This window comes from Penicillium daleae (assembly GCF_028827525.1).
Source record: "Penicillium daleae strain IBT 16125 chromosome Unknown utg000006l_segment0_segment0, whole genome shotgun sequence".
Taxonomy (NCBI): domain Eukaryota; kingdom Fungi; phylum Ascomycota; class Eurotiomycetes; order Eurotiales; family Aspergillaceae; genus Penicillium; species Penicillium daleae.
In genome coordinates this window covers 3,911,078-3,934,914 of record NW_026623154.1, presented here as the reverse complement: position 1 = coordinate 3,934,914, position 23,837 = coordinate 3,911,078, and the positions used below count along the sequence as shown (strand labels likewise).

Below are 23,837 nucleotides of genomic sequence, written 5' to 3'. Positions count from 1 at the left end.
CTGGCTAAGAATAGCTACCATACGTCGTCATGTCTTTCACCCTTAATCCTTGGGGGCCGGAACTGGTAAGGCTGCAGCAAAACCACTAACAGACTCCTCCAGCATCCCTGCCATCCCTAACATCCCTGTGCACTGTGAGGCTGGGGCCGTGGCAGTGAAACTTTCGGGCGGTGCAGATGGAGCCAGTGGATCCCCGCAATGAGCCCGCGAGAGATCGTCGGATGTTTGAGAGTCCGTTCTCTGACGAACCCTCCGAGTGGAGGGGAGGAGAAGATGTGCTCCAGTAGGATTCCAGTAAACCGTTAGTTGTACTCCAGTTGGTAACTCAAAGTGGAGGACAAGAATGATGGGCCTATTCCATCTCCCAACTACTGTTGTCTGTCCTCCGTTTTGTTCACCGTGTTATCCAATTAAGGAGCGGTCTGGTAACGTGATGGGGTATAGTTTGACGAGAGTATTATTCTTTTAACCCGTTTTTGCTTTCCGGCTTGATTTTGGTAATACGGATCTTTTTTTCAAATGTAATATTCATGGCTTGCATGTTTTTTAACCCCTCGATTGGAGGCAGGGAGGGGTATCGTGAATCAGAATAGACAACAGACGGCGACACATGCTCCCTTCAGCTCGACTCGTACCTGCGGTCATGCAGGTCGACTAGTCTATCCTTGGATCTAAATCACTACAGTGGGCGTCTCGGTCATCAACGCGTGATACACAATGCGACAAGCCGCAAATGCAGTCAATGCCAAACTGGATACAACTTCGAGGCTGTACTCCGTGTAGAGTAGATAGCTCTGCGGGGTCGCTGTCAACCCCGCGTTACCTGATGCGTTGGCGATGCCATGCTCAGCCCTTTTCCTTGATTTCCGTGCCCTCTGCACATCCGCGACACCCGGGTGAGCAGTGCACGTCGTATGAGGGTGAGAACGAGAGGCTGAGTGACCCCCTCTCCTCGGATTCTCGCAGGACACTCGCAGGCCCAGTGATTCATGGTGAGGCACCTTAGCGCGCGACCGACCACCAGGTAACGAGGGTCGTGACCTTGACTCGGTAGTATATCGTGCTGCTATGCGGGCTTTGCGCGACGGGACTGATTACCCTAATCCAATCATGCTTCCTTGATGTCCTGAATAGTTCCGTGCAACTGGACAGCTTGGATCCCGGACGAGAATATCCCCTCTTCTTGGCACTGTTTTCCTTTGGTTTTCCTTGCTGCTTCCAGGACCAAGAATCCACACACGGGCAATGGAAGAACTCGACTGCCTAAAGATAGCCCCTCCGTTCGTGAGGCCTCACATCAACCGGCATCCCGCCTCTTGCACCGTCAAAGATTCCCCAGGGCTTGAGCACGTGCGTGGGGTTAAAATGATGACTCACTATCATAGGTGGCCCTGCCGTTAACTACTATATCTAGTTAGTAGTTACACTAAATTGGGACCACGGGGAAAATTCCCTGGCAGTGGGCATCGAGCCTTGCTGACAGTTTTCGACCGATCCGTGCGCTATCGCGATCGTGTACAGCGGCTGTGGCGGCCTTGCTGAGCACCTCGGCATCGTGGTCTTGATAAGTAGATTGTGATCATACTGTTCATCCAATCGTGGATGGTCACAACGGGGTGCAACGAGCTGCTCCTCCCCATGAGATACCCAAATTCGTCACAGCTGATCCTGATCTTCACGAGCAGCAGCAGCATGCAGCGACGCCACGCTATCAGCGAAGCATCATCGGATGCCCCTTCAAAAGCATCACATCGTGGTCGTTAACCAGTGAGGGGTCGTGGCTAGAGCAAGGGCCACCGCCACAGTCGCAGGAGAGAGCTCGAAAGAAAGCATCGCAAGTCACGACAGCCCGCTGACGGATGATAATCTCGCGTGCGTAGTGGAGCATGAGGGTCAGAGCAATCATTGTTTTGCAGACCGCCTCCTATCATCTGCCGAACTGAACTCCAAGTTCAAATCGTGCAGCCAGTGAGCGCATCGCGACCCAATTGGGGCGGGCGACCGACCGACAATCTTTGTTGATCACGGGAAAAGAGGGGTGCGATTATAATTGTGGTGGGGGAAGCATTATTTTTGGTTGACGGGAGGGCTCTTCATTCACTGCACGTCTCGATTAATCTCTCCTGTTCGTGCCGTCTCACATCCCATCAAGTCCATATGGAATAGTCTATCAAGCATACTCCCAAGCGTGCAAGTTCATAGGTTCCTTGATACCGGGATTTGCCATGGTTCCCGTGACCTCCTCCCAGCCAAGTTTCTCCCATTCACCATCCCATCACCATCCCCCAAATCACTAGCGGCGACGCCCAGGGTCGGGTCCAATCACTGGAACTGGATATAATTGTAGCTTGGACCTGGGTTGCCACTTGGCGACAAAGAGGCCTCCGTTGACTCAATTTGGCCCAGTTCGGGATAGCTGCGAACAGGGGGTGAGCAATGTCTTAGACGTGCTTCCTTCCAAGGTTCTTGGGTTCTTCCATTGGCTTGAGTGGGGCTCCTTAACGTTGCGCTTTCTTGAACTAAAGGCCCACTGCTTGACAGAGTGTCATTTATGGCTACCAGAAGTAATGTAAGAACGGTAAAATATGTATTGACGTAATAAAGTCGTCTGAGAGTGATGGATATCCCTTGAAGAGAGTCATTGACGAAGTCATTGTTGCTGTGGCTGGAGGATAATACCAGATATTGTACATCTTAGCGATAGTAGTCATGCATCACTACATTTATTATAGTCTCAGTCTATGCCTCCGTCACACTTGGCCCCCGAGGTTTCTGAATATGCCTACGTATCCATGCCCAGACTCGGTTAGTGAGGCCATAACACCTTTTTTTAGTTCCATCACTCCCCCAAACTCGATTTCAACGAGCAGCAAACAGCAAAGTCACCCAATAATCTTCAACCACGGATAATGGGCGGATATTCACAACAAGTCAAGTAATAAAGACGATAAACAGGAAACCAAAATCATCAACAGACTTCCAGAATCTACAATCACGGGCGTGAGCATATTATTTCCCCTCGAACCTAGGTCGAGGCCGAAACGGGCAAGGACGAACAAGGTCCCCCTAGCCCTGCCAATTGATGCGCATGTAAGTAATGACTAACCCCCGTCGCTCAATCTCGCATCCGCTCCTTGCTACGATCAGCAGCTCTAACTCACCACCCCGCTTTTTCCAATTGCTTCATTTCGACCTGTACAGAAAAGAATTATTGCGGGGTACTCCAAGGGAAGAAAGAAAAAAAAAAAGCGGGAAACATAGGGGCAATACTATAGAGAAACTAACAAAAGAAAAAAAATATATATTACATGCTCTCCGACGACTTCTCCACTTCGAATCCCCTTTGGTTTTTGCTAATCTGCGGGGGCTCAGCTGATGCGCTACTCATAAGCACCAAAGGCTAGTTGGCCAACGGGAGTAACCGATATTACACCGATCCGATATCTTCCTCGAAGTCTTGAATTTTCTTGTAGATTGAGACTGTCTTTCTTTTGCAGGTTTGCCAGACTCACCATGCGTAACCTCAATCGCCTCGAAAGAACGACGTCGGTGGAATTGAATGACATCATGAAGACGTGCGGGAGACTCCTTGGCAAGCTCAATGACTAGTGCCAAACTCGATGCGGCGGTCTTTGGCGGCATGACGGACCGGGCGTATTATTACCGAGCCATCTTTACCATGCTTACCTCCCATACTTCCCAAACTGGCGGGTTAATTACCCAATACCAGCACTGACAATACCATACCGGTCACACCGTTGCAGTCTCCCCAGTCATCCTCTTGTATTCTCCGTATTTCGTACTTCGTGAGAGGTTCTGGTGGCATGTCCAATTATATCACCAATCCAACCTTAAACTCCCAAACAGTTGGGAAGCTGGAGCTAATGAGGAGCCAGGGCCACTCAAACCCGCAGACACTCACCATTCACGCTCAGGGGTATCTCACATTCTGCGAGGCCGAGGGATGGCAAACCCCCCAAAAGAGCAAGTAAGAAATAAAAAGTATAATTCATCTAATCGCCTCCCCCTGATGGGGTCTGATCTTCAGGAGAGAGAAAGGGAGACGCTTATCATCTCCATTCCAGTGAACGATGTACTCTCTTCTTGCCTCCTGGCAAATTTCCCGATTTGCCTCTGCCGAGATGGCCTCGCGACGGATCGATCAGATTCGACGGGTTGGAATGATTGACCCGACGCCACGGTCACGACAACAAGGTGTGGCTGGCATTTGAACTGTATTCCGTAGGGATCGCCATGGGGATCTCGGGATATGCGACAATTGTGTATGGGGTTGTGAAGATACCCTTTTGGGGCCTCTAAGCCTACTACGAATAAAACCTACCGGCGGTAATATTACAAAGATATCTCATATTTACAGACTACTACTAAATTTCTTTGTAGGTGCAGTACTCCGTTAGTATAGTCACTACTAGTCTACTCCAGTAGGCGAAGCTAATTCCCTCGATGGAGTGACAGGCACCACCACACATCGCATCCATGTCCTTTCTTGACAGTGCAGACCCAACAGCATGGAACCGTTGCGCCTCATTCGGCGGCGCGGTGTCATGAATTCCTGCCTTCCTCTTTCTCTCTTTCCTTCCGTCCGCCCAGTAGTAGTAAGTAGTGAGACACCGAGAACAGCGACTGGCCAACAATTCCTCTCATTATTCAACTGCTACAGTAGGATGCCCATCCAATCGGCGTCCCGCGCACCCTCCTCAAAACAATCATTCTGGGCACGGAATACACGGCACACATTTCATTTCTCACCGAATGAGCGCTGTTTCGCATACTTGGCGAGCCCACTCTAAACTACTACAATCGTGTCTGCCTGATACCTGGAAATGCATTGCCTGGCGAGGACAACCAGCGACAGCGACAGGGATGTCTCGCAATGTGATACCCCAATCTCATGCGTCTCGGACTCAGTCTTACGCTGCAAGCCCCCGGCTAAGCCCCGTGTCCCGCTCGCGTCCTTCGATGCGTCTTCGATGCTTGATATTCCCGCGTATCCACGACCCCGCCTCTCAGACTTTTCCTGCAAGAGGGTCATTCTGTCATCCTCAAGATCGGCTACTGCGATGCAGCATCCCGTCCATCGGTGGAGGCCTCAGTCGCAAGTCTAATTACGTGGTGGCTGAACTACGACGCTCCCCAGTCTGAATTGCAATCGCCAGCGGGCTTTGAACTCGGGCATGTGACTCTGGTAGAAGTCGTTGTCTGACCCCCTTTGCCAGGGCCCGCTGGTGCAACACTGCACAAGCATCAATTGGGGGAGAAGGGGAATAGTTCGCGCCGATGGTGCAACCAGCTGGATTCCCGTGACGTCTCCCAGTCGCGTTTGAGATGACGTCCCTATCGACAGTGAAGATGTTATCAGTCTCGATAATGGCTCTTGGCAGGTTGTCTTTACTGCTGACCTGCTTCTGCATAAGCACCACCAAATCTGGTTGCCTGATTTTACATCCAGCGCGGTGAGGGGACATCAAAGTGGCTCATCCTGCATGGTATGATTACGATTATCATGAAGAGATAACACCACAGAATGAAGCATGCATGTTCCAAGAGCACCCCGTCTTGGCAATGTCGCATGATCCCACTGCTCAGACCGAAATTCCCCCGCAACAGTGTGGCGCAGGCGCCAGGGCTGAGGTTCGAGGAATCCCTGCTGCATTGCTGTGACGGGGAATCTCCAGCGGACCCAGAATTATGGACCCAGCAAGTTCACCTTTTAGGTAAAGAAGCGGCTCAACTTAGTTCCAAGCTTCGCAAAATACGACGGAACTGGCTTCGGGTTGTGTGCCGTTCAGTCTCTCAGACACCCAGTGGTGTACCGTGCGTGCTCGCGCGATACGGCGACAGCTATGGGATACTATCCCTCCTGCAAGTCATACGGAGCTCGATTTCCATTTATTAAGTTCTCTCGGGAGATTTGCAGGGTTTCAAGTCTATCCCGCTCACGGCACATCGAAAACGTTCGAGAACAGAGAACATGATCTATCTGAAGCACAAGCTCGCCCTGATCCACGATCTTCGATCTGGCGGTATTGTTGGGCTACTGAAAATTTCACCAGCTCAATGAACGTTCACATCTATTACCACGTACTGTAAATCAGTGACCGCCTCGACTTTGATAGCCTCGATGGCCGCCAAGCGCGGAAGAACAGTTTATCGCCAGGAATATCATCCACCAACACCCAGGCTGGCGGGCTTCCACCAGGACCCATCGTGGATCTGGGGCTGAAAACCGAGTGGATGCCCGCCTCTAAGGCTGGTCCATACCCACTGGCAACCGCACTGTCGACAACGTGGCTTCCAGAATGCCTATCGAAGGATCGGGCTCTATCTTAGGTGCAGGAACTTGCGGCCGCCCAACATTGACGGAGACGTCAGAATGCATTCGCCCACCGACAAGTTCCAACTGGGTTGCATTTCAGCTGACCCCCAATCCTGTTTTCTGTGCCAACATTCAATGCCTCCATTCCAGTGTCAGCTCAGAGCTTTGAAACGGGTACACGGGACGGGTCGAGCGGATGCCCGATGCCCGATGCAGGGTTATGGATTATTCCACTGCTCGACCGCAGTCTTGGCACTCGCTTGTTCCCGTAGAGAAACGGAAACACGAATTGTGGCCCCAAGCGTGGAGGGCCAACACAGCAGTGGGCCACGTTTCTGAGACAGGTTTCTCAAACAGGACCCCGTGTGAATGTCCAGAGATACTGTAGTAACGTCAACCGCCCCCAGTAAGTGGCCCGGAAATTAATTCCAGTCCTTGCTATCGGTATACGGGAGTCGACACCACCACAACGGCAATTGTATCCCGATCGCGACTCTATTCTTAGCTTCTATCCGAACGTTGCCCACACTGTGATACCCCCAGAGGGGGAGTATCCCCTGTCATAAAGCTGCTAGCATATTATGGCATGCATCTACCCCCTGTTTCTTTCGAAACGAGGGACCCGGTTGACTGGGCCGTGGGCACGAACTAAACAAGGCTATCATCAAGGGCACATTGTACTGGGTAGTGGAAGCCAAATTATCATTACAGTATACTGTACTTACGGAGTACACTTGGGTCGGTAAGTAATTTCAAGCCGCGCGTTAATACCAATAAGAAGTGAACCATATGAAACCCATCAATTGCAAATGAAAAAAAGGACCCAATAAGCCCCAATCTTGGAGCTAAGCCACGCCCTCAATTGAACAACGCATAGTCCGTCGAAGGAGTCCTGGAAAAAGGGAAAAAAAAATTAACAGACCCCTTCCCAACGTCCACGATCTCCGCGCTCCGCGGCTCTCCCAACGAGCCCGTTGACTTCTCCACTTTTCATCTTGTTAGTCGTTTATTAACCCTCCGCAGCAAATAGCCAATAGGTCAAGTTTCCACGTTTTCCCTGTTCCCGCATTTTCATTTCCATGTTTCCATGTTTTCAAGCTGTCCCTTATTACTGCCTCCCCGCTATCATGACTTGGAAACCCGCTGCGCAATCTATACGAAACCCGCACTTTCACTAATCACACCTCGAGAGCAGCGAATCACGGAAGGAAGACGGGTGTCGCTGGATGGGCTCGGATCCCGCCGGTAATCAATCAGTGACGGGTTGACAATAAAGTGACAGTTTGATTACCTAGACGTTAGCTAGAAGGGAGTGTTATAGTTATACACTGCATGGTGTGTTATATTTATCCTTTTGATTACTGTCCAGGCGCGATAGATGGGTGATGGTTGAGTAGAAGGTAAATTACTATACCTGTGTCAGACAGGCGTACAGTAACAATTGTATGTATTCTCTTTGGGGATGTGTATGCGATATGTCTGGAGACAATACAGGCTACTTCGATGACGATGAGACATGAAGACCTTGAACTACCGCCTGAACAAGACGCCTAGACTTGAAATACGATCTATGCGAATTGAAGTTAATACTGTCTCACCACGACGGCCTCGACAAAGAGGTACGATTCGGTTAGTAACTTTCTGGGGTTTGCTCGGCGGGCTTGGCCCTGGTTCTCATACGAAGAGAGTCCCATGGTTGCCAGTAGTTGCTGGTTGCGGGGGAGTTGCATCTGGAGGCTGTAGATCTCAACAGTGATAGTTGGAGTCAATCGATGTTCATTGTTGTTGTAAAGTTGAATGTATAGTAGACTAATGCTAGAATACAGAGTAGAGTAGAGTAGAGTAGAGCAGTGATGTTGTATGCAAGACGGGTAATGATTTCCACGCTTTTTGCTTTCCCACTTGCATTTACTCTCCCCGCATTCCTGTTCAATCAGGTATACAATCAAGATCAATCATGATCGATCTCTCTGCTCCCGTCGATAGCGATTTCACCAAGGCACTGCCAAAGATCGAGGTATGATCTAGTTATCAAACTATCCATCGTTATCCAAGCAATCTGAAGCTCACCACCCGCCGCCCATCCAGGTACACGCCCATCTCAGCGGCAGCATCAGTCGCCAATGCCTTCACGAAATCTGGAAGCGCAAGAAGGAGAAGGATCCCAACTTGTCCATTGAAGATCCCCTGGTACTCATGCCCCCAGGCAAAGTCGACTACACTCTCCAAACGTAGGCTCTCAACTATAACCCCCGCAATCAGACCACCACGTACTAACCCCGCACCACCAGCTTCTTCCAAGTCTTTTCAAAACTCATCTACCAACTCTGCAACGACCTCGACTCACTCACATACGCAACAACCTCCGTCCTCGAGTCCTTCCTCAACGATGGAGTCCGCTACCTCGAACTACGCACCATCCCCCCGCGCATCCCCATCCTCCAACATAACCCGCGAGACATACCTAACCACCATCCTGGACACAATCGCCCAATTCCCCTCCAAACAACAAATGCCCGTTTACCTCATCCTAGCTCTAGACCGGGGCACCATGACACCCACCGAAGCCCTCGAAATCGTCGATCTCGCCATCGCCAACAAGCACCGCGGCGTCGTCGGCGTCGATCTATGCGGGAACCCGACGAAAGGCGACGTCACTATCTACCGGGATGCATTTGCGCGGGCCAAGGCGAATGGACTGCGCGTTACCCTGCATTTTGGCGAGACCCCGGTTTCGGGGGATGTTAGGGAATTGGAAACTTTGCTTTCGTTTCAGCCGGATCGGTTGGGTCATGTTATTCATGTTCCGGGGGATGTGAAGCGGGAGATTGTGAGGCGGAGGGTTGGATTGGAGTTGTGCATGTCGTGTAATGTGCATGCGAAGCTGATTGAAGGGGGATTTCTGGATCATCACTTTGGAGAGTGGAGGGGACAGGAGTGTCCGATTGCGTTGTGTGTAAGTGTTTTGGAGTACTATATATGAGCTTCACTCTGGGTTGATTGTGCTAACTTCTTCGGGCGGTATCTAGACAGACGATGTGGGCTTTTTTTGCAGCCCTGTCTCGAATGAGTATCTGCTTGCTGCGGAGCACTTTGGTGTTGGTCGTGCAGAAATGATAAGTATGTGTGAGAAGTCGGTGGATATGATATTTGGCGGGGAACAGGAGAAGAAGAGGCTTCGCGATATTATACACCGATTCAAAGAGGGCGTCTGAGCTACCACGCGACAATAACATTCCCAACGTTCCACATCCAGCATCACAAGTTCGTCATTTCATCTCGCGCGGCGTGGGCTGGATTGGTTTAGACGCATGACTATGAGCCTCCAGGGCGGAGACAGCGGCTGCGAAAATAGCAGCTTCTGCATTGAAGATGCAGCCAGAAGGAGATATCCGCCAGTCGGAGTTGCATCGCAATGGTTTCCGGGTCCCAGATACTCCAGTATAAGAATCAGGGTACGCCGGTTGACAAATCATCACGCATGTCGCAGCTTCTCTCATCTACTTGTTGTTTAAACAGTCCTATCAAGGGAGACGATTGTGACTAAATCTATGTTTAATTCAGTAGCACTATCAAAAGCTGCCAATGGACGACAAACTACATAAACAGGCTATCAATTGGGTATCATTTTTCTTTTCGTGAAATCCTCATCAGAGGCAGGAACGCAACCCCCAGGCACATACCCTCCTCAACCCTGCCATCTGAAACGCCTCTCCTGCAAAGTCTTGACAACTCCCAGGGGCATAAACTCCCGATTAACAGCCGCCAGACTTCCATACGTGCGCACCATCTCATCATGATACAACTCCGCAACCCAGCGCCAGTAGGGAGTCATCTTAGCCCAGTTCGCCGAGATCGCGCCTGGCTTCGCCGCCTTTCCCTTAGGTCCCTTGAGCCCATTCTGGCTCTTGGTGAAGCTAGCCGTAGCGGGAAGACTTTTCTCTTCCGGCACCTCAATCAGCTGTTGGTATGCTTGCTGGAGATTTATGCTGTAGGTCTCCGGGTATAGCGTATACTCTTCCAGCGACATGAAGGGAACGGGTTTGCCGTTCTTGTCCTTCCAAGTCTTCAGAGAGTCCGAGCCCTGCTTCTCAAAGCGTTCCTTGTCCAATTGGTAGGTCGACTCATCATGGAGGGCGGCCTTTTGAAGAAGTCTCTGGGGTGTCTGCTTGATGTTTTCACGCATGGCCAACAGCCGGATGTACGGGTTCAGCAGCCCAAGACCTCCCAGTTCGACAGGGTAGTAGAAGAATCCCTCGGGTAGGTCGTGAATGTCAAATCGCTCGGCAATCACGGAGCGTAGGTAGTTGGTGACACTGACCCCATTCTCAGGTTTCTTGTCGGAAGTCTTGCTAAAGAGGGTTCGCTCGATCCGGCTCAGCGTGGAAACGGCCATGTCGATGTGGTCGCGCCCGAAACACATGGCAGGTTTCGCAAAGTTGTTGGTGAAGAACCGGCCAAAGTATCCATTCCATGCTTGTACCCAGGTAAAGACAGACTTGCAAGATGAGAGCTGTCGGTCAAGCTCTTCGATATGATGGTCCACCTGTGCCTGGTCGATGACAAATCTGCCTTGCTCTGCATCGAGAACCAAGAATCCCCAGCGAATTTCGCCAGATGGGAGGACGGAACTCCTCTTTTCCTGAGCTTTTCCCATGCGAACCGTTCCAGTCTTTTCTTCGTTAAACTGCAGACCCATGATCTTAGCATAGTGGGTCATCGCCTCCCAGGCCTTCTCGCAGGTCTCCTCGGCACCCCAAAACCAGAAGTCGTCGTGAAGGCGATACAGAATACCGCCCTTGGTACTTTGGTTGACAGCGTAATCCATGCAGAACAGAACCGATTCTCCAAAGACATCCGAGAGGGTGTGGCTCATGGGGACGCCACGCTTCCGAATCTGGGTTGAGGCAGTAGGGCCGTCCTGGACAAACTTGAGTGGGGCCTCCAGGAACACCTTGAAGAAGTTCAACCACAGTTCTGGGATGCCAAAGTATTTCAGAACTGTCAGGACTGTGACATGAGGCAAAGACGGGCCAAACCACTGATAGTCGGATCGGATTGCGGTAAATTCGCCATGTTTGTCCTTCTGGACCAGAGACTCGGTGATTAAGAGGTGGAGAAGCGAATGCTTAGTATCCAACGCATTTTTGACTTCGGCATTGTCATCGTAGCTTCGAGCACCTTCTCTGTTGTTAATGGGCAGCTGGCTCAGAAAGTATTTATCGCCATAGTTGCGCATCCGAACCTGATTGATGCCGGCGGCGCCAACGTTTGTACCCTTTCCAAGGAAGTATTTGCGTCTCTCAATGTCCTCCTTGGGGATGCTCTCGAGCACCGAGTCCCATGCGCGCGAACTGAAGTATAATTTGAATACCAAACGCAGCTGGCAAGCCCAAGTGGTACCCAGATACTGCAACAAGAGGCTGTCAAGAAGGTCCTCGTCCATGAAAACACGGTATTTACCGTTCAGCTGCCGGCGCATTTCAACCGGAATGCCGTCACTACCCCAAGACCAGCTGTCAAGAGATGCGAGACGCATGTTGAGAACATCTGCGACCTCCTGCAACACTTCTTTGTTGCGCATGAACTCCTTGAGGATAGTGGTCTTCTCAGAACTGAGCAGGTCACTCTTCATGAGTGCCTTAGACACCCATTGAAGCTCATCAACGTCCAGCCACTCTCCCTTAGTTGCCAGATCGGTGCCGAACTTTTGAACGCTCTCACGAAGCTCCTTGAGTGCCTGCCGGGAAAGCTTGGTCTTTTTGAACAAATCGTCAAGATAAGCGTTAATGGAGTCTTCAGTCACCTGGTTGTCACTCGTAAAGACCAGGGACTCCCACTGGGCTCGCTGCTCATGCATCTCCCTCCGGCCCACATTCTCAAAGCCAGCGTCAGACTTGGTAGAAGCCGCATCGTCTGTCTGGTCGATAGCGGGAGCAGGCTTCACATCATCGAGGTGTGAGAGCCACTCGGTAACCAGTTTGCTGTAAAATGATGCATGCTCGTGCTTGAGCTCCAAAAAACGTAGATCCTTTTCCAGTCGAGCGATCCAGTCCTTCAAAGCAGATTCCGAGATGGATTGGTCATAGCGGCCTTGGACGATGAAACGGCGGATGTTGGTGTGGTCAGCTTGGTACAACTGCCCCATGCCTGGCGAGGTGATTTCCACATCATCGTCAGAGCCTTCGTCAGAGGAGTTGACGTCCAGGTCCAAGTCATCTTTGTCAAGAGAATCTTTTGGGTAGCCTTTCAGGCGGGAGAGGCCGTCAAGAAGGATGCGAGCCCGGGTACGCAGATCTGGAGCAGCATTTGCAGCTGCAAGGATATCAGCCTTGCGTTTGCCGAAGAGGACTCGCTGCTTGGACAGCTCCTTGATTTTGGTGGCAGTGATTGACTTCAGGGTCTGAGGGAGAGCCCCGGCAGATGCCATGATGCTTTGGGAATGGTGAAAAAAGCTAATATTTCTGATGCCGAGGATGATGATGATAAAGTATGAGGATGATGAAAGACTGGAAGCTGATGTGGGATGGTTGGAAGAGGTTGTGGTTGTTGATGTTGATAGGCGAGGAAAGGGAAGTTTGCTCGGGTTAAGTAGAGCCACAGAGGGGAGGAGGGCGGCAGGAGTAGTTGTTTCCGTTGGACTATGACTCAAGTCAAGCCAGAAGCGAGCAAATCAGCGATCAAACAAAGAGACGCTGGAGAATTCCATGACCGAATGTTTGGGGCGGGGAACCGATCGATGTTAGTCCAGCGGAGTTTAGCTTTTCAGCCTCAGACCCCCCGGGGCGGGAGCCTAAATTCCTCCCATGAAGGTATCCTCCTCCAATGATTCGCGGATCGTAGGCTCACTTTGCCGAGACGAGTCCTTCGAGCGACCGTGCTGAGTCGACTCCCTCGAGTGAGTGTATTGGGAGGGCTCCTTGGACTGCAGAGGCGACGCAATCGCAGCTTGCCTGAAAATGTGCACAAGCATACCCAGTACCTGGCTATAGTCTCCCGTGCGGACTTGCAGATGACATTCGGACCACTACTTGTTCATGAGAACTAGGAACCGACTTCGATTGCGAATAATGTGATCACTTACCTGAGAGTTGTCATTGATCTTGAGGAAGCAGAATTCCTCGTCATCTGAAGCGAAACCATAGACAGCGCAAGTCTGATGGCTCCTCTTCTTCCGCTCATTACGCACGATTCCTAAGTGCGAGTCAAGCTTCAGTCATGGATGAAATATGATCAAAGAAGAAAGATACTTACCCATATAAGCCAGGCACTGGTATATGCCCTCCGATGCGCGGCCTTTGGTCTTCGCCTCCACAGCGATCACATTCGAAGGTGTTGCTCCACGTCGCCATACCAGACTGAATAGTCCGGCTTTCCAACGAGTTTGATTTTGCTCGTGCCTTTCTTGTACTCTTTCTCTACATCGTAGACCCATGTTCTCTCGGCTTGTAAGGAAAGGGGACGAGCAGTGGTGGAGATCTGCGATGTGACGGTATCATGGGCATAGACAAGCAGCATATTCAGGGTGAGCCGAATAAGTGCTTCACTTGCCTCGCTGTGGCAGGCGGCGTTGTCGACCTTTCGCAGGACATTGCCTAGCTTTGAGTGAGTAACGTGCTCATCATCTTCCTTCGTCAGTTCGAGGATCACATACAAAGCTCCGCGGACATCGGCACAGGGTGAATGGCCTTAAGCTCGGGGTCGGCACCGGTCCACTCGAGGTTGAGCAAGTTCTCTACTTCCCGTCGCTTGAGCTTCGAGACCGCAAGCTGCTTGACCTTGGGCTTAGTAAAGATACCCTTCTTCCCTTGAACCGTGTCGCGCAGCATGCGAGCAGCCTTGACCACGTCAGACGTCCACGCAGCCTGGTCATACTTGAGAAAGAGCTGAATGATCTCCTTCAACTCTTCTTTCTCATCTTTCTTGATTGAGTCTGTCATTTTGAAGGAATTTGAACGTAACAAGGTAAGGCAAGAGTGGTGTGAAGGCGTTGATTTTACTGCGTTTACGTTTTCCACCGGTGAAGGTATCAGAAGCAGGTAATAGGGCGCCTGCCTTATTCGCTCGAATAACTTTCTCTCTAGCTCTTTCCCTCCGACACTCAGAAAGGGCCTCCGACACTCAGAGAGGACCTCCGACACCCAGACCGGGTCCGGGATCCCTCTATCCGCTAGGATCTTTCCCTTTCAGGACACGACTTTCTAATTCGGGTAATCGCCAACCCTACATTGATTCAATAGCGGTTCATTCTTCTTCCCATGTCTTTTCCCACTTCCCATCCTGATCAACCAGTGTCTCTCTGACCATCCGACTCTCTGACCATCCGACTCTCTGACCATCCGACTCTCTGTCTCTCAGCCTCTCTACCCCCCTGACCGTTCGACTCTCATCATGTACTCCGCACGGAAAATCTCTCCACTACCTCTATTGCCAGTTGAGATCCTTGATCTCTCCGACGTTGAAAGCGTCTTTCATCTTATCCAAACGGATAATGTCGACTGGGCGGCATTTCGAGCCCCATTTGATTTACCAGATGATTGCGGTAAGTTTAATCAGGATATGTTCCCGAGCTGATCACTGATTTATAAATTCTACCTAGCGAGCGTTCTTCAATTGATCGATACTTCAGTCTCTACCTCTGATGGAAAGCACGAAGTCGCGATGCGTCTTCGGCTCGGGGTACTTATTGCTGCTGTGTTTTCCACATCCCCTGACAAACGGAATCCTGATCTGAGCCGGATTCCTGTCTCGTCTGGCTACCGATTTTTCTTTGAGCCGACTATCTACAAGGAGGAGTTCTACCGTCTACATGGAGTTCCACTATTTTCCCTTTGGTATAGCGGACATGTCGAGACGGACAACCCGGCCGTCAACTTTATCATCGTCGAGACGCCGAAAGGGGAGAGTTCAGATGGTATTCCTCAGGCTCTTGCCTATGCAGGTATATAAGACTGTCTCTCTTTACTATCAGCCTTGATAAATCGACACTAATTCATTAAAAGGGATGATTCACAGACAACGACATTTCGAGAGTCGGGTTCAAAACATCATTTATGGCCTCTCCACCGATCATGATCAGTTCCATTTTGTTCGTTTGGATGGCCAGGGAAAGGTGCGCTACACGTTCTGGAATATTGAGGTTAAACTAATATTAAGATTAACTTACGCTGACACTCGCTTAGTGGTCTCAGCTCGATATCAATTACGAAAATCGCCAGCAAATCATCGAAATACTTGCATACATCCACGGGCAAGCTGCTCTTCTGTTCGCCTCTGAAGAACGGTGCTCGCAGTCTCAAACGAATCTTAATCTGGTCCGCGGTGATGAAGATAGCGGCTCCGTGAGTATTACAACCTGGTCAAGATTTCGAGTGGAAAAGTCTTGGGAAATGAATGAGTCAGAGGAGGATGACAATGAATCTGACATTGACGATGAATCTGACATTGACGATGAACCTGACATTGACAATGAACCTGACATTGACAATGACTTTATCTTTGGCAATTAGCGGTGAATTTGTTGCCAAGTGGATCGCTTGGCTTGCCGGTCAATCAATCAATCAATCAATCAATCAATCAATCAATCAATCAATCAATCATTCAATCAATCAATCAATCAATCAATACTCTATTAACCTGATGCAGCCTAACTAGTGGCGTAATGGCTATGCAGGCGCTTCCTCCGGCGGAAGCAAGAGTATTTCGAACGCCAGCCAAAGCACATGAAACAGTAAATACATAGGAAATCGGCGTATTGCCATATAAAATCATCCCGAAAACAGTACCAAAACGCCCGCAATGCCCTCAATCCCACGATATATCTCTCAATTCGCCCTCACAATGGCCTGCTGCTTCCTCTGCATCTCCATCTCCGCCTTCCTTTGGCATCCCCATCCTCCTGCTCCGTCTCGATTCGTGGCGTTCGCTGGTATTAGATGTATTCGTCTACGACCTCTCGGTCGGCCGTGGGTTTGGCGTTCCTCCTACCTATCGTCTTTTTTCCCACCACCTGCACCTGCCAGTCTATCCTGGCTCGATGTTTTCGTCGCCCTCCGGTGGCACCGGCTCGATTTCGACGTGCCGGAACTGCCTAAGTAGGCCTGTTTATAACATGAATTCGGCCACGTAGCGGGTAACCTGCGAGTGCGATATAATTGTATCGTAGTCGGTCGAGTCTCTAAGATCAGTCGACCTGATCTTGTCAAGGAAGGTTTTCCTCAGATTAGCGTATAACGGGCACTGTATTAAGATATGTCTCGGTATCTAAGACCCCTCTCTATAGTAGCACTTATCTGATTCGACCGCCTTGATCTTGAACAAGAAATGGTTCAGTGCAATGCGCATTGACCGCATCTAAATCAGAATCGAGGTATATAGCTTCGAGAGAGACTCGAATAGCCGTAGTACCTTCTTGTCTTGCTTCTTAACTAAGCGCTAGTTCGGCTTGCTAGATATCTCCTTCGCCTACTCTTAAGCCTATCTCTCTTTAATACGCCGCCGCACACGGCGCTTCGCGGTCGATGCTAGAAGGACACGATCGCTAGGGGACCTACTAAACGCCGGATCACCGGCGTTCAGTTGATCCGCTCCGTTCCCTATACCTCCGGTTGCCGCCAACTTTGCTTCAACGTCAGCGGTTTCGTTGCCAGGAACGCCCACGTGTGCGGGGATCTAACGGATCTCGACGGGAATCGTATCGGACGTAGGTGTGTTCTATAGCTTTCGAAGGGCTCGGACGTGGTCGTAAATAGCTGTGAGCACGAACTAGCCCGACGATCGCTTTGGGTTTTGTACCGCTTAGATAGCGGCCTGGCTATCGGAGAAAATAACCGTTTTTGCTAGGCTTCTTGCTGGCCCCTGGTTTCCTGGTTAGTTGACGAATTTAGCAACCGCCATTTCAATGCCGTTAAGCTCGGCAACGTATACTGTTGACTCGTCGGTGGTTCCAAGGTACCGTCGTTCAAAGACGCCCTCACGCGGGGCTACGGCTGATGCGCCTACCTTTCCCTCGTACCCACTACCATCTATAAAAAAGAGGACCGTTCGGGGGCGGTCGTATGAGAGGGCCTGATGGAATAGGAATTCCGTCTCAATCTTGTCATGCGAGGCTCGCGCAGCCTCCGCATCCTCGATAACGCATAGGATCCGTGCCTGCTATAGCGCTAGAACGAACGCTTTTCGAGATTCCCACCCTTAGTGGTTTGACCCCGTCCTTCTTCTACCGGTAGGCTTCTAGAGGGCTCCATCCGCCAAGCTTCGTTGACTTATTATCCCGAGGGCGTCGCAGATACTCAGGTTAAGCCTATACGGGGCCTGTTTGGACTCGGATTGCTATTTCCTGGGTAATCTAGTCTATGAGTAGATACATTAGTAGTAGAAAAAGTTCCACGTTAAGAGCCGCCGCACTGGTTAATTTGAATACCCTGCTGATGAGGATCGCCGTACGTCTTTAGATCTTGGTGAATTTATTAACGACACGCTTCATCTCCTACGCAGGAATAGACTTAGCAGTAGGACAGTACCACGCGGAGATGCCGTAGAGCATCTGTGGGACTACTACTGCCTGGTAGACTTTACGCATCGCCATCAAGGGGGCTTCCCACACTGATCCTGTCATGGCGCGTAGGGCTTCAAGGCTACCGTTAGCCTTAGCGAGAAGCTTCTTCCTGTGGGCGTCGAATTTAAGGTGCTTATCTAGCTAGACCCTAAGGTATTTTGCTGTTTCTGATGGTCGTATACTTATGATATCGTTGTATCGGACAGGCATCTAGTCGTTGCCCTCGGGGTGTTGTGTCGAGTAGTCGAAGATGTCGGATCCAACGTAAGTTGCGTCGGTGGTTGTCGACTCCTGGGTTGTCTCGTTCTCATACGCGCATCGAAAATCGCGACCACTATTATGACGAAGTCATCACATCCAGTAGCCAGGGTCTTCTACGCGCGGTTAGAGATTACATCCTCGCCCGGCGCTTTGTCCGGAGGCGCTCGTCTGATAGCGTCTAGGACCTCTTGTCTGCCGATAGGTAGGAATGTAAGTAGCTCTCTATAGCATATTCCGTCGATATCGGTAAGGTCGGCCTACGGGGACTCTAGGAAGAAGACCTAGCGAAGCAGATTAACCTTCTATTAGTCAGTCTCGGCCAGCACGCCTCCTTCCGGCGAGTATAAGACCGGAATATAGCTACTAGTAGACTAGTCTCTCATCCTGGCCTACTTAGATACTTTCCAGAGGCCACGAGGGCCTCGCTCGACGGTATCGCTCACCCACTAGCGGAAGCCTTAGCGCAGGGCCTTGCCGATCACTTTTCCTTTCTTATTCCTCGCTAGTATATATTCCTGCCAGTCTACCTCGTCCTGCGTTCGTATATATCGTCGATACAGCTTCCGTGACGTCTTGATTGCCGTTATGCATTCGGGGGTCCAGCCTTTTCGGGCCTATAACGATGGCCTAGCCTAAGGTGTTGATTCCCGAGCTGCCTGCTAGACGATATCCAGGAGGTGATTGACGGCGTTGAGATCCCAGGTCCGCGTCAACCAGGGGAATCATAGACCAATCAGCAAAAGGGCAAGGAAGGCAAGTCCCACTAGGCCAAAAGGTCCACCAAGACTTCTGAATACTCAGAAGTACTTGTACGCGGTTTATATACCATGATCCGCTCCGGGATCTCAGCGTTGTCGATCTCGCCAGGTGAAGTCGGCTGTCCCATCCACTCTTTGTTATAAAGGTTCGCTGACACAAAGGTAAGGAACTTATCTACATCCATAGCCTTCCAGTTCCGTCGCTTGACCGGATCCGAGGCCTCCGGGACGTCGGTTTCGAACATCGTGAGGATCGGAAGATAGTCGGAATCGGCGTAGACCTCCTAGTTGACCTCGCAAGTGATTATACGTTCCCGAAGGGCGTGCGATGCAAGGACAAGGTCGATCGTCGTCTGGTCGCCGGCCTGGTCTCTCGTGACCGTGCCTGGCTACAGCCAGAGGTCTAGGCCCGCTAATTCCATCGGGTCCAGGAGATCATCCGCCTTAGCGTCCGGGTAGGTAACTCCATCGCCGCCCCAGGCAGAGTAGTGAAGGTTGAAGTCCCCCATCACCAGGTATAAGGTCCTTCTCCTTTCTCTCTATTCCTATACCGTCGGTAGCAAGCCTGCTAGCTGGTCAAGCGCACCCCAGCGCTGTTGCTCGTTGTATATGTTGAACAATCTAAGCTCCATCGTCTCGGTTTTAGTCCCCACTTCTTGACAGTCTCGCGAGTACGCTACGTATATACACCCGGCCGCTATCTTCTTCGAGACGAATAGGCACACGCGTGCCCGTCCACCAGTTTCAGTTAGCGTTGGGTACAGCAGCTCGCTTCATTAGGTAGTACGTATCATCTTTGAACGGATTTTCCTATAGTTCTTGTATAGCAATAATATCGGCGCTGACAACCTCCGGATCCCGTAGGAATTATGCCATAACCATATCCTTCGATCGATGTACGTTGTATTAGTATATCTTCATCTCTCGCTGTCTCAGTTCGTTGTCATGTGTTGCTTGTCAGTTATGCTAATTCATTGGCGATTAGATCTAGAAGATTTCCTGCTAGTATATATTCTCTTCTGCCGCTGACTAGTCTCCTCCGTATAGATATTGAGTAAGTAGACGCCGTTGTGAGGCCGCCTCCGCTTCCTACACTCTCGCTCCGGCTCTTTTACTGTCGGTTCTACCAGTGACGATGGTTAAAAATCCCCGTCGCTTTAGTAGCCCGACGAAACAGTGAGTGCCCTATAAGCTTCGAGCTAGCGTTCAAGATCTCTCATGTTGACCTCGCCAAGCTCCGAGCTAAGTTCTAACTCTAGCCGTTCCTGGCTTGCGACCTCGATCAGGTCCGTTATACGTGCTGATTTCCTCGCGTTGCTAGTGTCGTCGCTGCTGGCCTTGCTGAATATATTTTGAAGATATAGAGAGTACGGTCAATTTACGCTTTCTACAAGTGATGTTCAATCTAAGCGGCAAGTCATCGCAGGCCCCGTAGCATCGGAGCTAGCATGTAGAACGAAGTACCTACGGGCAGCAACTTGTCATCATGACTACAGCAACTGAATAGAACCTCGAGACTTGGTCGATGTCATATTCATAAAATGAATAGGTAATAATTCAAAGTGCCTTCATTCCGTGAAATACCGATGCTCCGCTTCCCAATAATGTCTTTCGGGTGATCTCGCTTTTCAGCATCATCACGGAAGCCCGTAACTTGCAGAGTTCTAGACCTGATCTTGTTCTCGGATGTACTTGAATTTAGACTAGTTGCAAGTTTCCTAGGAATCCTTTGATGGTTATGGTCAAGTATGAAGCCCAAGGTTTTGGTATTGCTAAACTCAGTCATTATAACCACGGATACACCTCGCCGCACTTCCAAGTCGGGAACAGCATCAGTCGGTCCTATTTAGGACTTATCTATTCCTAAATGAGATATCTAGACCTGCTTTGGAAGTTTTGAAGCTCTTAATAGGAATAGTAATTTTACGACGTTCGCCTTTATTAACTCGACATGTTATCTCCCAACTTTCTTTCTTCATTCTTCCCCTAAGCACCTCTCATCTGTCTATCTCTCACCAAAAAGTCACTCCTCTTTCATACGACATCTTTCCATAGCCCTTGAGAGCTTTACAAGGGCCTTACAAACCTCTTCACCTCTTCTTCCCTTTCTTCAACAACCCTATATATCAACCCAAGTATACACCAAGGGAACTCGCCATGTCTGCCCTCTCAACCATCCACTCTCAGGCACCAGCCACTTTCCACTGGCTTGATGCTATGTCTACGGACAAAACCTTCTTTGATCCAAGGTATGTAGAACCTACCTTCTGACTGATCGATTATACTAACATCGCGATATAGAACCAGTGACCTTCACCGGTTCCCTATTCCCTCCCGAGGTCCATCCTATCCTATGGACGACCTCGACGTCACCGGCCCAGCTCTTGTCGCTCCAAAGCCTATCAAGGCATCAGTGACTACCTGGGTTCAAAAGAGCATGAACACCTGGGAGACAGAAGGCTTCGAGCCTATCTCCGACGACATCGATGCCGACATCGATGTCAATGACGACAACGAAAGCCTTGCCGGTATAGAACTGGAGCAACTTCAGCTGGAGGCAGTACCTCCATACCCAAAACAATTTGCAGGCAGCTCACTGCTCAGCCTGCACGACCAGATCCAGTCGCCTCGGAAGCAACATCAGTCTTCCTCGCAACATCCAGTTCAGCAAACCCGCCCGGTGCAACACTCCGAGATGCACCAATCCCCACGGCCCGAGGAGGAGGAGCCCATGCTCTTCCACCCCATCCTCATCGACCCCGTCCTCGAGCCATATGCTTACGCCTTCTCGGACTCCACGTCGTCCATGTCCAGCTCTGTGGAGGGAACACAGAATGTTGGAAAATTGATAGCCAACAAGGTCCGTAAAGTGGCCGCCCACGGTGTCGCAACGTGTCAAGCGTTGCGAAACAAATTGAATTTGTGAGAAGGATGGATGGGATGTTGAACAGATTGTTCATTTATGACCTTTGTGATGGACTGATTCATGTATTTTCAGGCGACCGCCGCCGTCCTGGATATTATTCTGTATACTGGTTTCTTTGACAACTCGATGTTTTTGAATGTTAATATTATGATCTCACACATTTCATTTTGGGTTAAGTTGCCCGAAGATGGTCCATGGCCTCCTTCTGGTTCCTTTTCCTTACATGAATCTTGAATTTTTGATTGGCACGTCAAAAATGGCGGTTTACAATTTTTATTCTGTACTGCCACTCAAATTGTTGATAATATCATGTACAATAACCCAAAACAATGAAACACGGCGTTCTGCAAACACTCAATCCCCTGAAATCCCAAGTAGTTCTTGGTACAGTGGCAGTTCAAAAGTCTGAAACCAGGGACCAAGAAAACAGGCCGTCAAAATATGCCTCGATTTTATGTTTTTAACAGATCTTTCTGAATGTTTTTTGAACCCTATCTCTAGATATTCCAGGCATCTGTGTTTCAACTTGTCTTTCAAAGTATAGCTGATGAGATGGGTTTGAACTTTTTCAGGTGTTGCAAAACTTATGGAACACCACTGTAGTTGATTCGAAGTATACAAAGGCGGTCGGCCCACTTGCCATCGGCCGAGTTGCCTATTCTGCCGTAACGCCAACATGCAATTGCGCCCCGACATCAACACCGCATCCCTCATTAGCCCCCCTCCAATCTCCAATCCCCATTGTCTACAAGATGGATCCTTTCTCAGCAGAGGGCGGTAAGCTACCGAAATCTACCCAGATTCCACGTCAACCCACTGACACCACTCTCAGAGCTCCTCAACATTCACAATGCCTTCCACTCCGGCCAATACCAGAACGTGATCGACTTCGACACCGCCGCCCTCTCCTCCGAGAACCAGCTCCCCGCCCGTGTACTCAAGCTCCGCGCCCAGATTGCCCTTGGTCAAGCCAAGGAAGTGATCGCTGCTGTCTCCAGCGAAGAGGATACCCCCGACCTCGCCGCAACCAAGGCGTTGGCCCAGCAGACCGCAGGCAACACCGACGCCGCCCTCCAGCTCGCTCAAGACCTCGCCGAGAACTACCCCGAAAATGCCACCGTGCAAGTGCTCGGTGGCACAGTGCTGCAGGCTCATGGAAACAGCGAGGAAGCATTGGCGCTGCTGTCCAAGCACCAGGGTAACCTGGAGGCGTAGGTGGTCCTTGTCGCAAATCTGCGAAATCACTCAGTGTGCTGACGCTCTTTTGGGGAAATACAGTGTCGCCTTGATTGTCCAGATTCACCTTCAGCAAAACCGTACAGACCTCGCCCTTAAGGAAGTCCAGGCCGCCAAGCGCTGGGCACAGGACTCCTTGCTGGTCAATATGGCCGAGTCCTGGGTTGGCATGCGAGTTGTATGTATACAGATGTGCATTCCGGAGCCTTTTGCGAATAAAAAACTAACAGAGACTCTCTTTTGTAGGGTGGCGAGAAGTACCAATCCGCTTTCTACGTCTACGAGGAGCTGGCCTCTGCTCCTAGCACCTCCGCCCCGCTCTCCATTGTCGGCCAGGCCGTCGCTGAACTCCATCTCGGTCGTCTCCCGGAAGCCGAGGCTGCTCTCACTGCCGCTCTGGAGCAATATTCCGATAATGCCGAGCTGATTGCCAATGCCATCGTACTGAACGTGTTGGCGGGCAAGCCCAGCGCAGACCTGGAGGCGTACGTAACATCCACTTCCTCCAACCTTGACTTGAGGTTCGATAGTGAAAGCATGCTGACACCTTCAAATAATAGAAAGCTACAACAGTTGCAGCCCTCCCACGCCCTCCTCGCTGACATCCAGGAGAAGAGCGAATTCTTCGATGCCGCGGCCGCCAAGTACTCGCCAAAGGTGTCCTCATAGAGGGGGTAGAAGATTTGAGAAAGTATAATTGGAAAGCGCTATCTTTGTTTATTGTGAAGCCTGTTATTTGAGCCAGGATGCACGAGTATCCTG

General features: G+C 50.5%; 8 protein-coding genes across 8 annotated transcripts; 5 read left to right on the top strand and 3 right to left on the bottom strand.

Moving 5' to 3' along the window:
• Nucleotides 1-3,427: 3,427 nt before the first annotated feature.
• On the bottom strand, nt 3,428-3,642 carry N7458_007124 (uncharacterized protein; the record flags this gene model as incomplete). Its single annotated transcript, XM_056910506.1, has 2 exons — nt 3,428-3,480; nt 3,513-3,642. 2 exons carry the CDS (start codon nt 3,640-3,642, stop codon nt 3,428-3,430), a joined length of 183 nt encoding a protein of 60 aa, XP_056766210.1.
• Nucleotides 3,643-8,294: 4,652 nt separating this feature from the next.
• Nucleotides 8,295-8,572, top strand: N7458_007123 (uncharacterized protein; the record flags this gene model as incomplete). The annotated part of the gene is made up of 2 exons (XM_056910505.1): nt 8,295-8,354; nt 8,393-8,572. The coding sequence occupies 2 exons, from the start codon at nt 8,295-8,297 to the stop codon at nt 8,570-8,572; spliced, it is 240 nt and encodes a 79-aa protein (XP_056766209.1).
• A 154-nt stretch (nt 8,573-8,726) lies between these two features.
• N7458_007122 (putative adenosine deaminase) lies at nt 8,727-9,552 on the top strand (the record flags this gene model as incomplete). The annotated part of the gene is made up of 2 exons (XM_056910504.1): nt 8,727-9,293; nt 9,367-9,552. 2 exons carry the CDS (start codon nt 8,727-8,729, stop codon nt 9,550-9,552), a joined length of 753 nt encoding a protein of 250 aa, XP_056766208.1.
• A 473-nt stretch (nt 9,553-10,025) lies between these two features.
• On the bottom strand, nt 10,026-12,767 carry N7458_007121 (uncharacterized protein; the record flags this gene model as incomplete). The annotated part of the gene is made up of 1 exon (XM_056910503.1): nt 10,026-12,767. One exon carries the CDS (start codon nt 12,765-12,767, stop codon nt 10,026-10,028), a length of 2,742 nt encoding a protein of 913 aa, XP_056766207.1.
• Nucleotides 12,768-13,130: 363 nt separating this feature from the next.
• On the bottom strand, nt 13,131-14,277 carry N7458_007120 (uncharacterized protein; the record flags this gene model as incomplete). Its single annotated transcript, XM_056910502.1, has 5 exons — nt 13,131-13,364; nt 13,422-13,531; nt 13,592-13,695; nt 13,749-13,932; nt 13,992-14,277. 5 exons carry the CDS (start codon nt 14,275-14,277, stop codon nt 13,131-13,133), a joined length of 918 nt encoding a protein of 305 aa, XP_056766206.1.
• A 451-nt stretch (nt 14,278-14,728) lies between these two features.
• Nucleotides 14,729-15,846, top strand: N7458_007119 (uncharacterized protein; the record flags this gene model as incomplete). The annotated part of the gene is made up of 4 exons (XM_056910501.1): nt 14,729-14,879; nt 14,937-15,278; nt 15,340-15,449; nt 15,520-15,846. The coding sequence occupies 4 exons, from the start codon at nt 14,729-14,731 to the stop codon at nt 15,844-15,846; spliced, it is 930 nt and encodes a 309-aa protein (XP_056766205.1).
• A 5,224-nt stretch (nt 15,847-21,070) lies between these two features.
• On the top strand, nt 21,071-21,839 carry N7458_007118 (uncharacterized protein; the record flags this gene model as incomplete). The annotated part of the gene is made up of 2 exons (XM_056910500.1): nt 21,071-21,162; nt 21,215-21,839. The coding sequence occupies 2 exons, from the start codon at nt 21,071-21,073 to the stop codon at nt 21,837-21,839; spliced, it is 717 nt and encodes a 238-aa protein (XP_056766204.1).
• Nucleotides 21,840-22,591: 752 nt separating this feature from the next.
• Nucleotides 22,592-23,744, top strand: N7458_007117 (putative Coatomer subunit epsilon; the record flags this gene model as incomplete). Its single annotated transcript, XM_056910499.1, has 5 exons — nt 22,592-22,616; nt 22,672-23,050; nt 23,118-23,253; nt 23,322-23,560; nt 23,636-23,744. 5 exons carry the CDS (start codon nt 22,592-22,594, stop codon nt 23,742-23,744), a joined length of 888 nt encoding a protein of 295 aa, XP_056766203.1.
• Nucleotides 23,745-23,837: the final 93 nt, after the last annotated feature.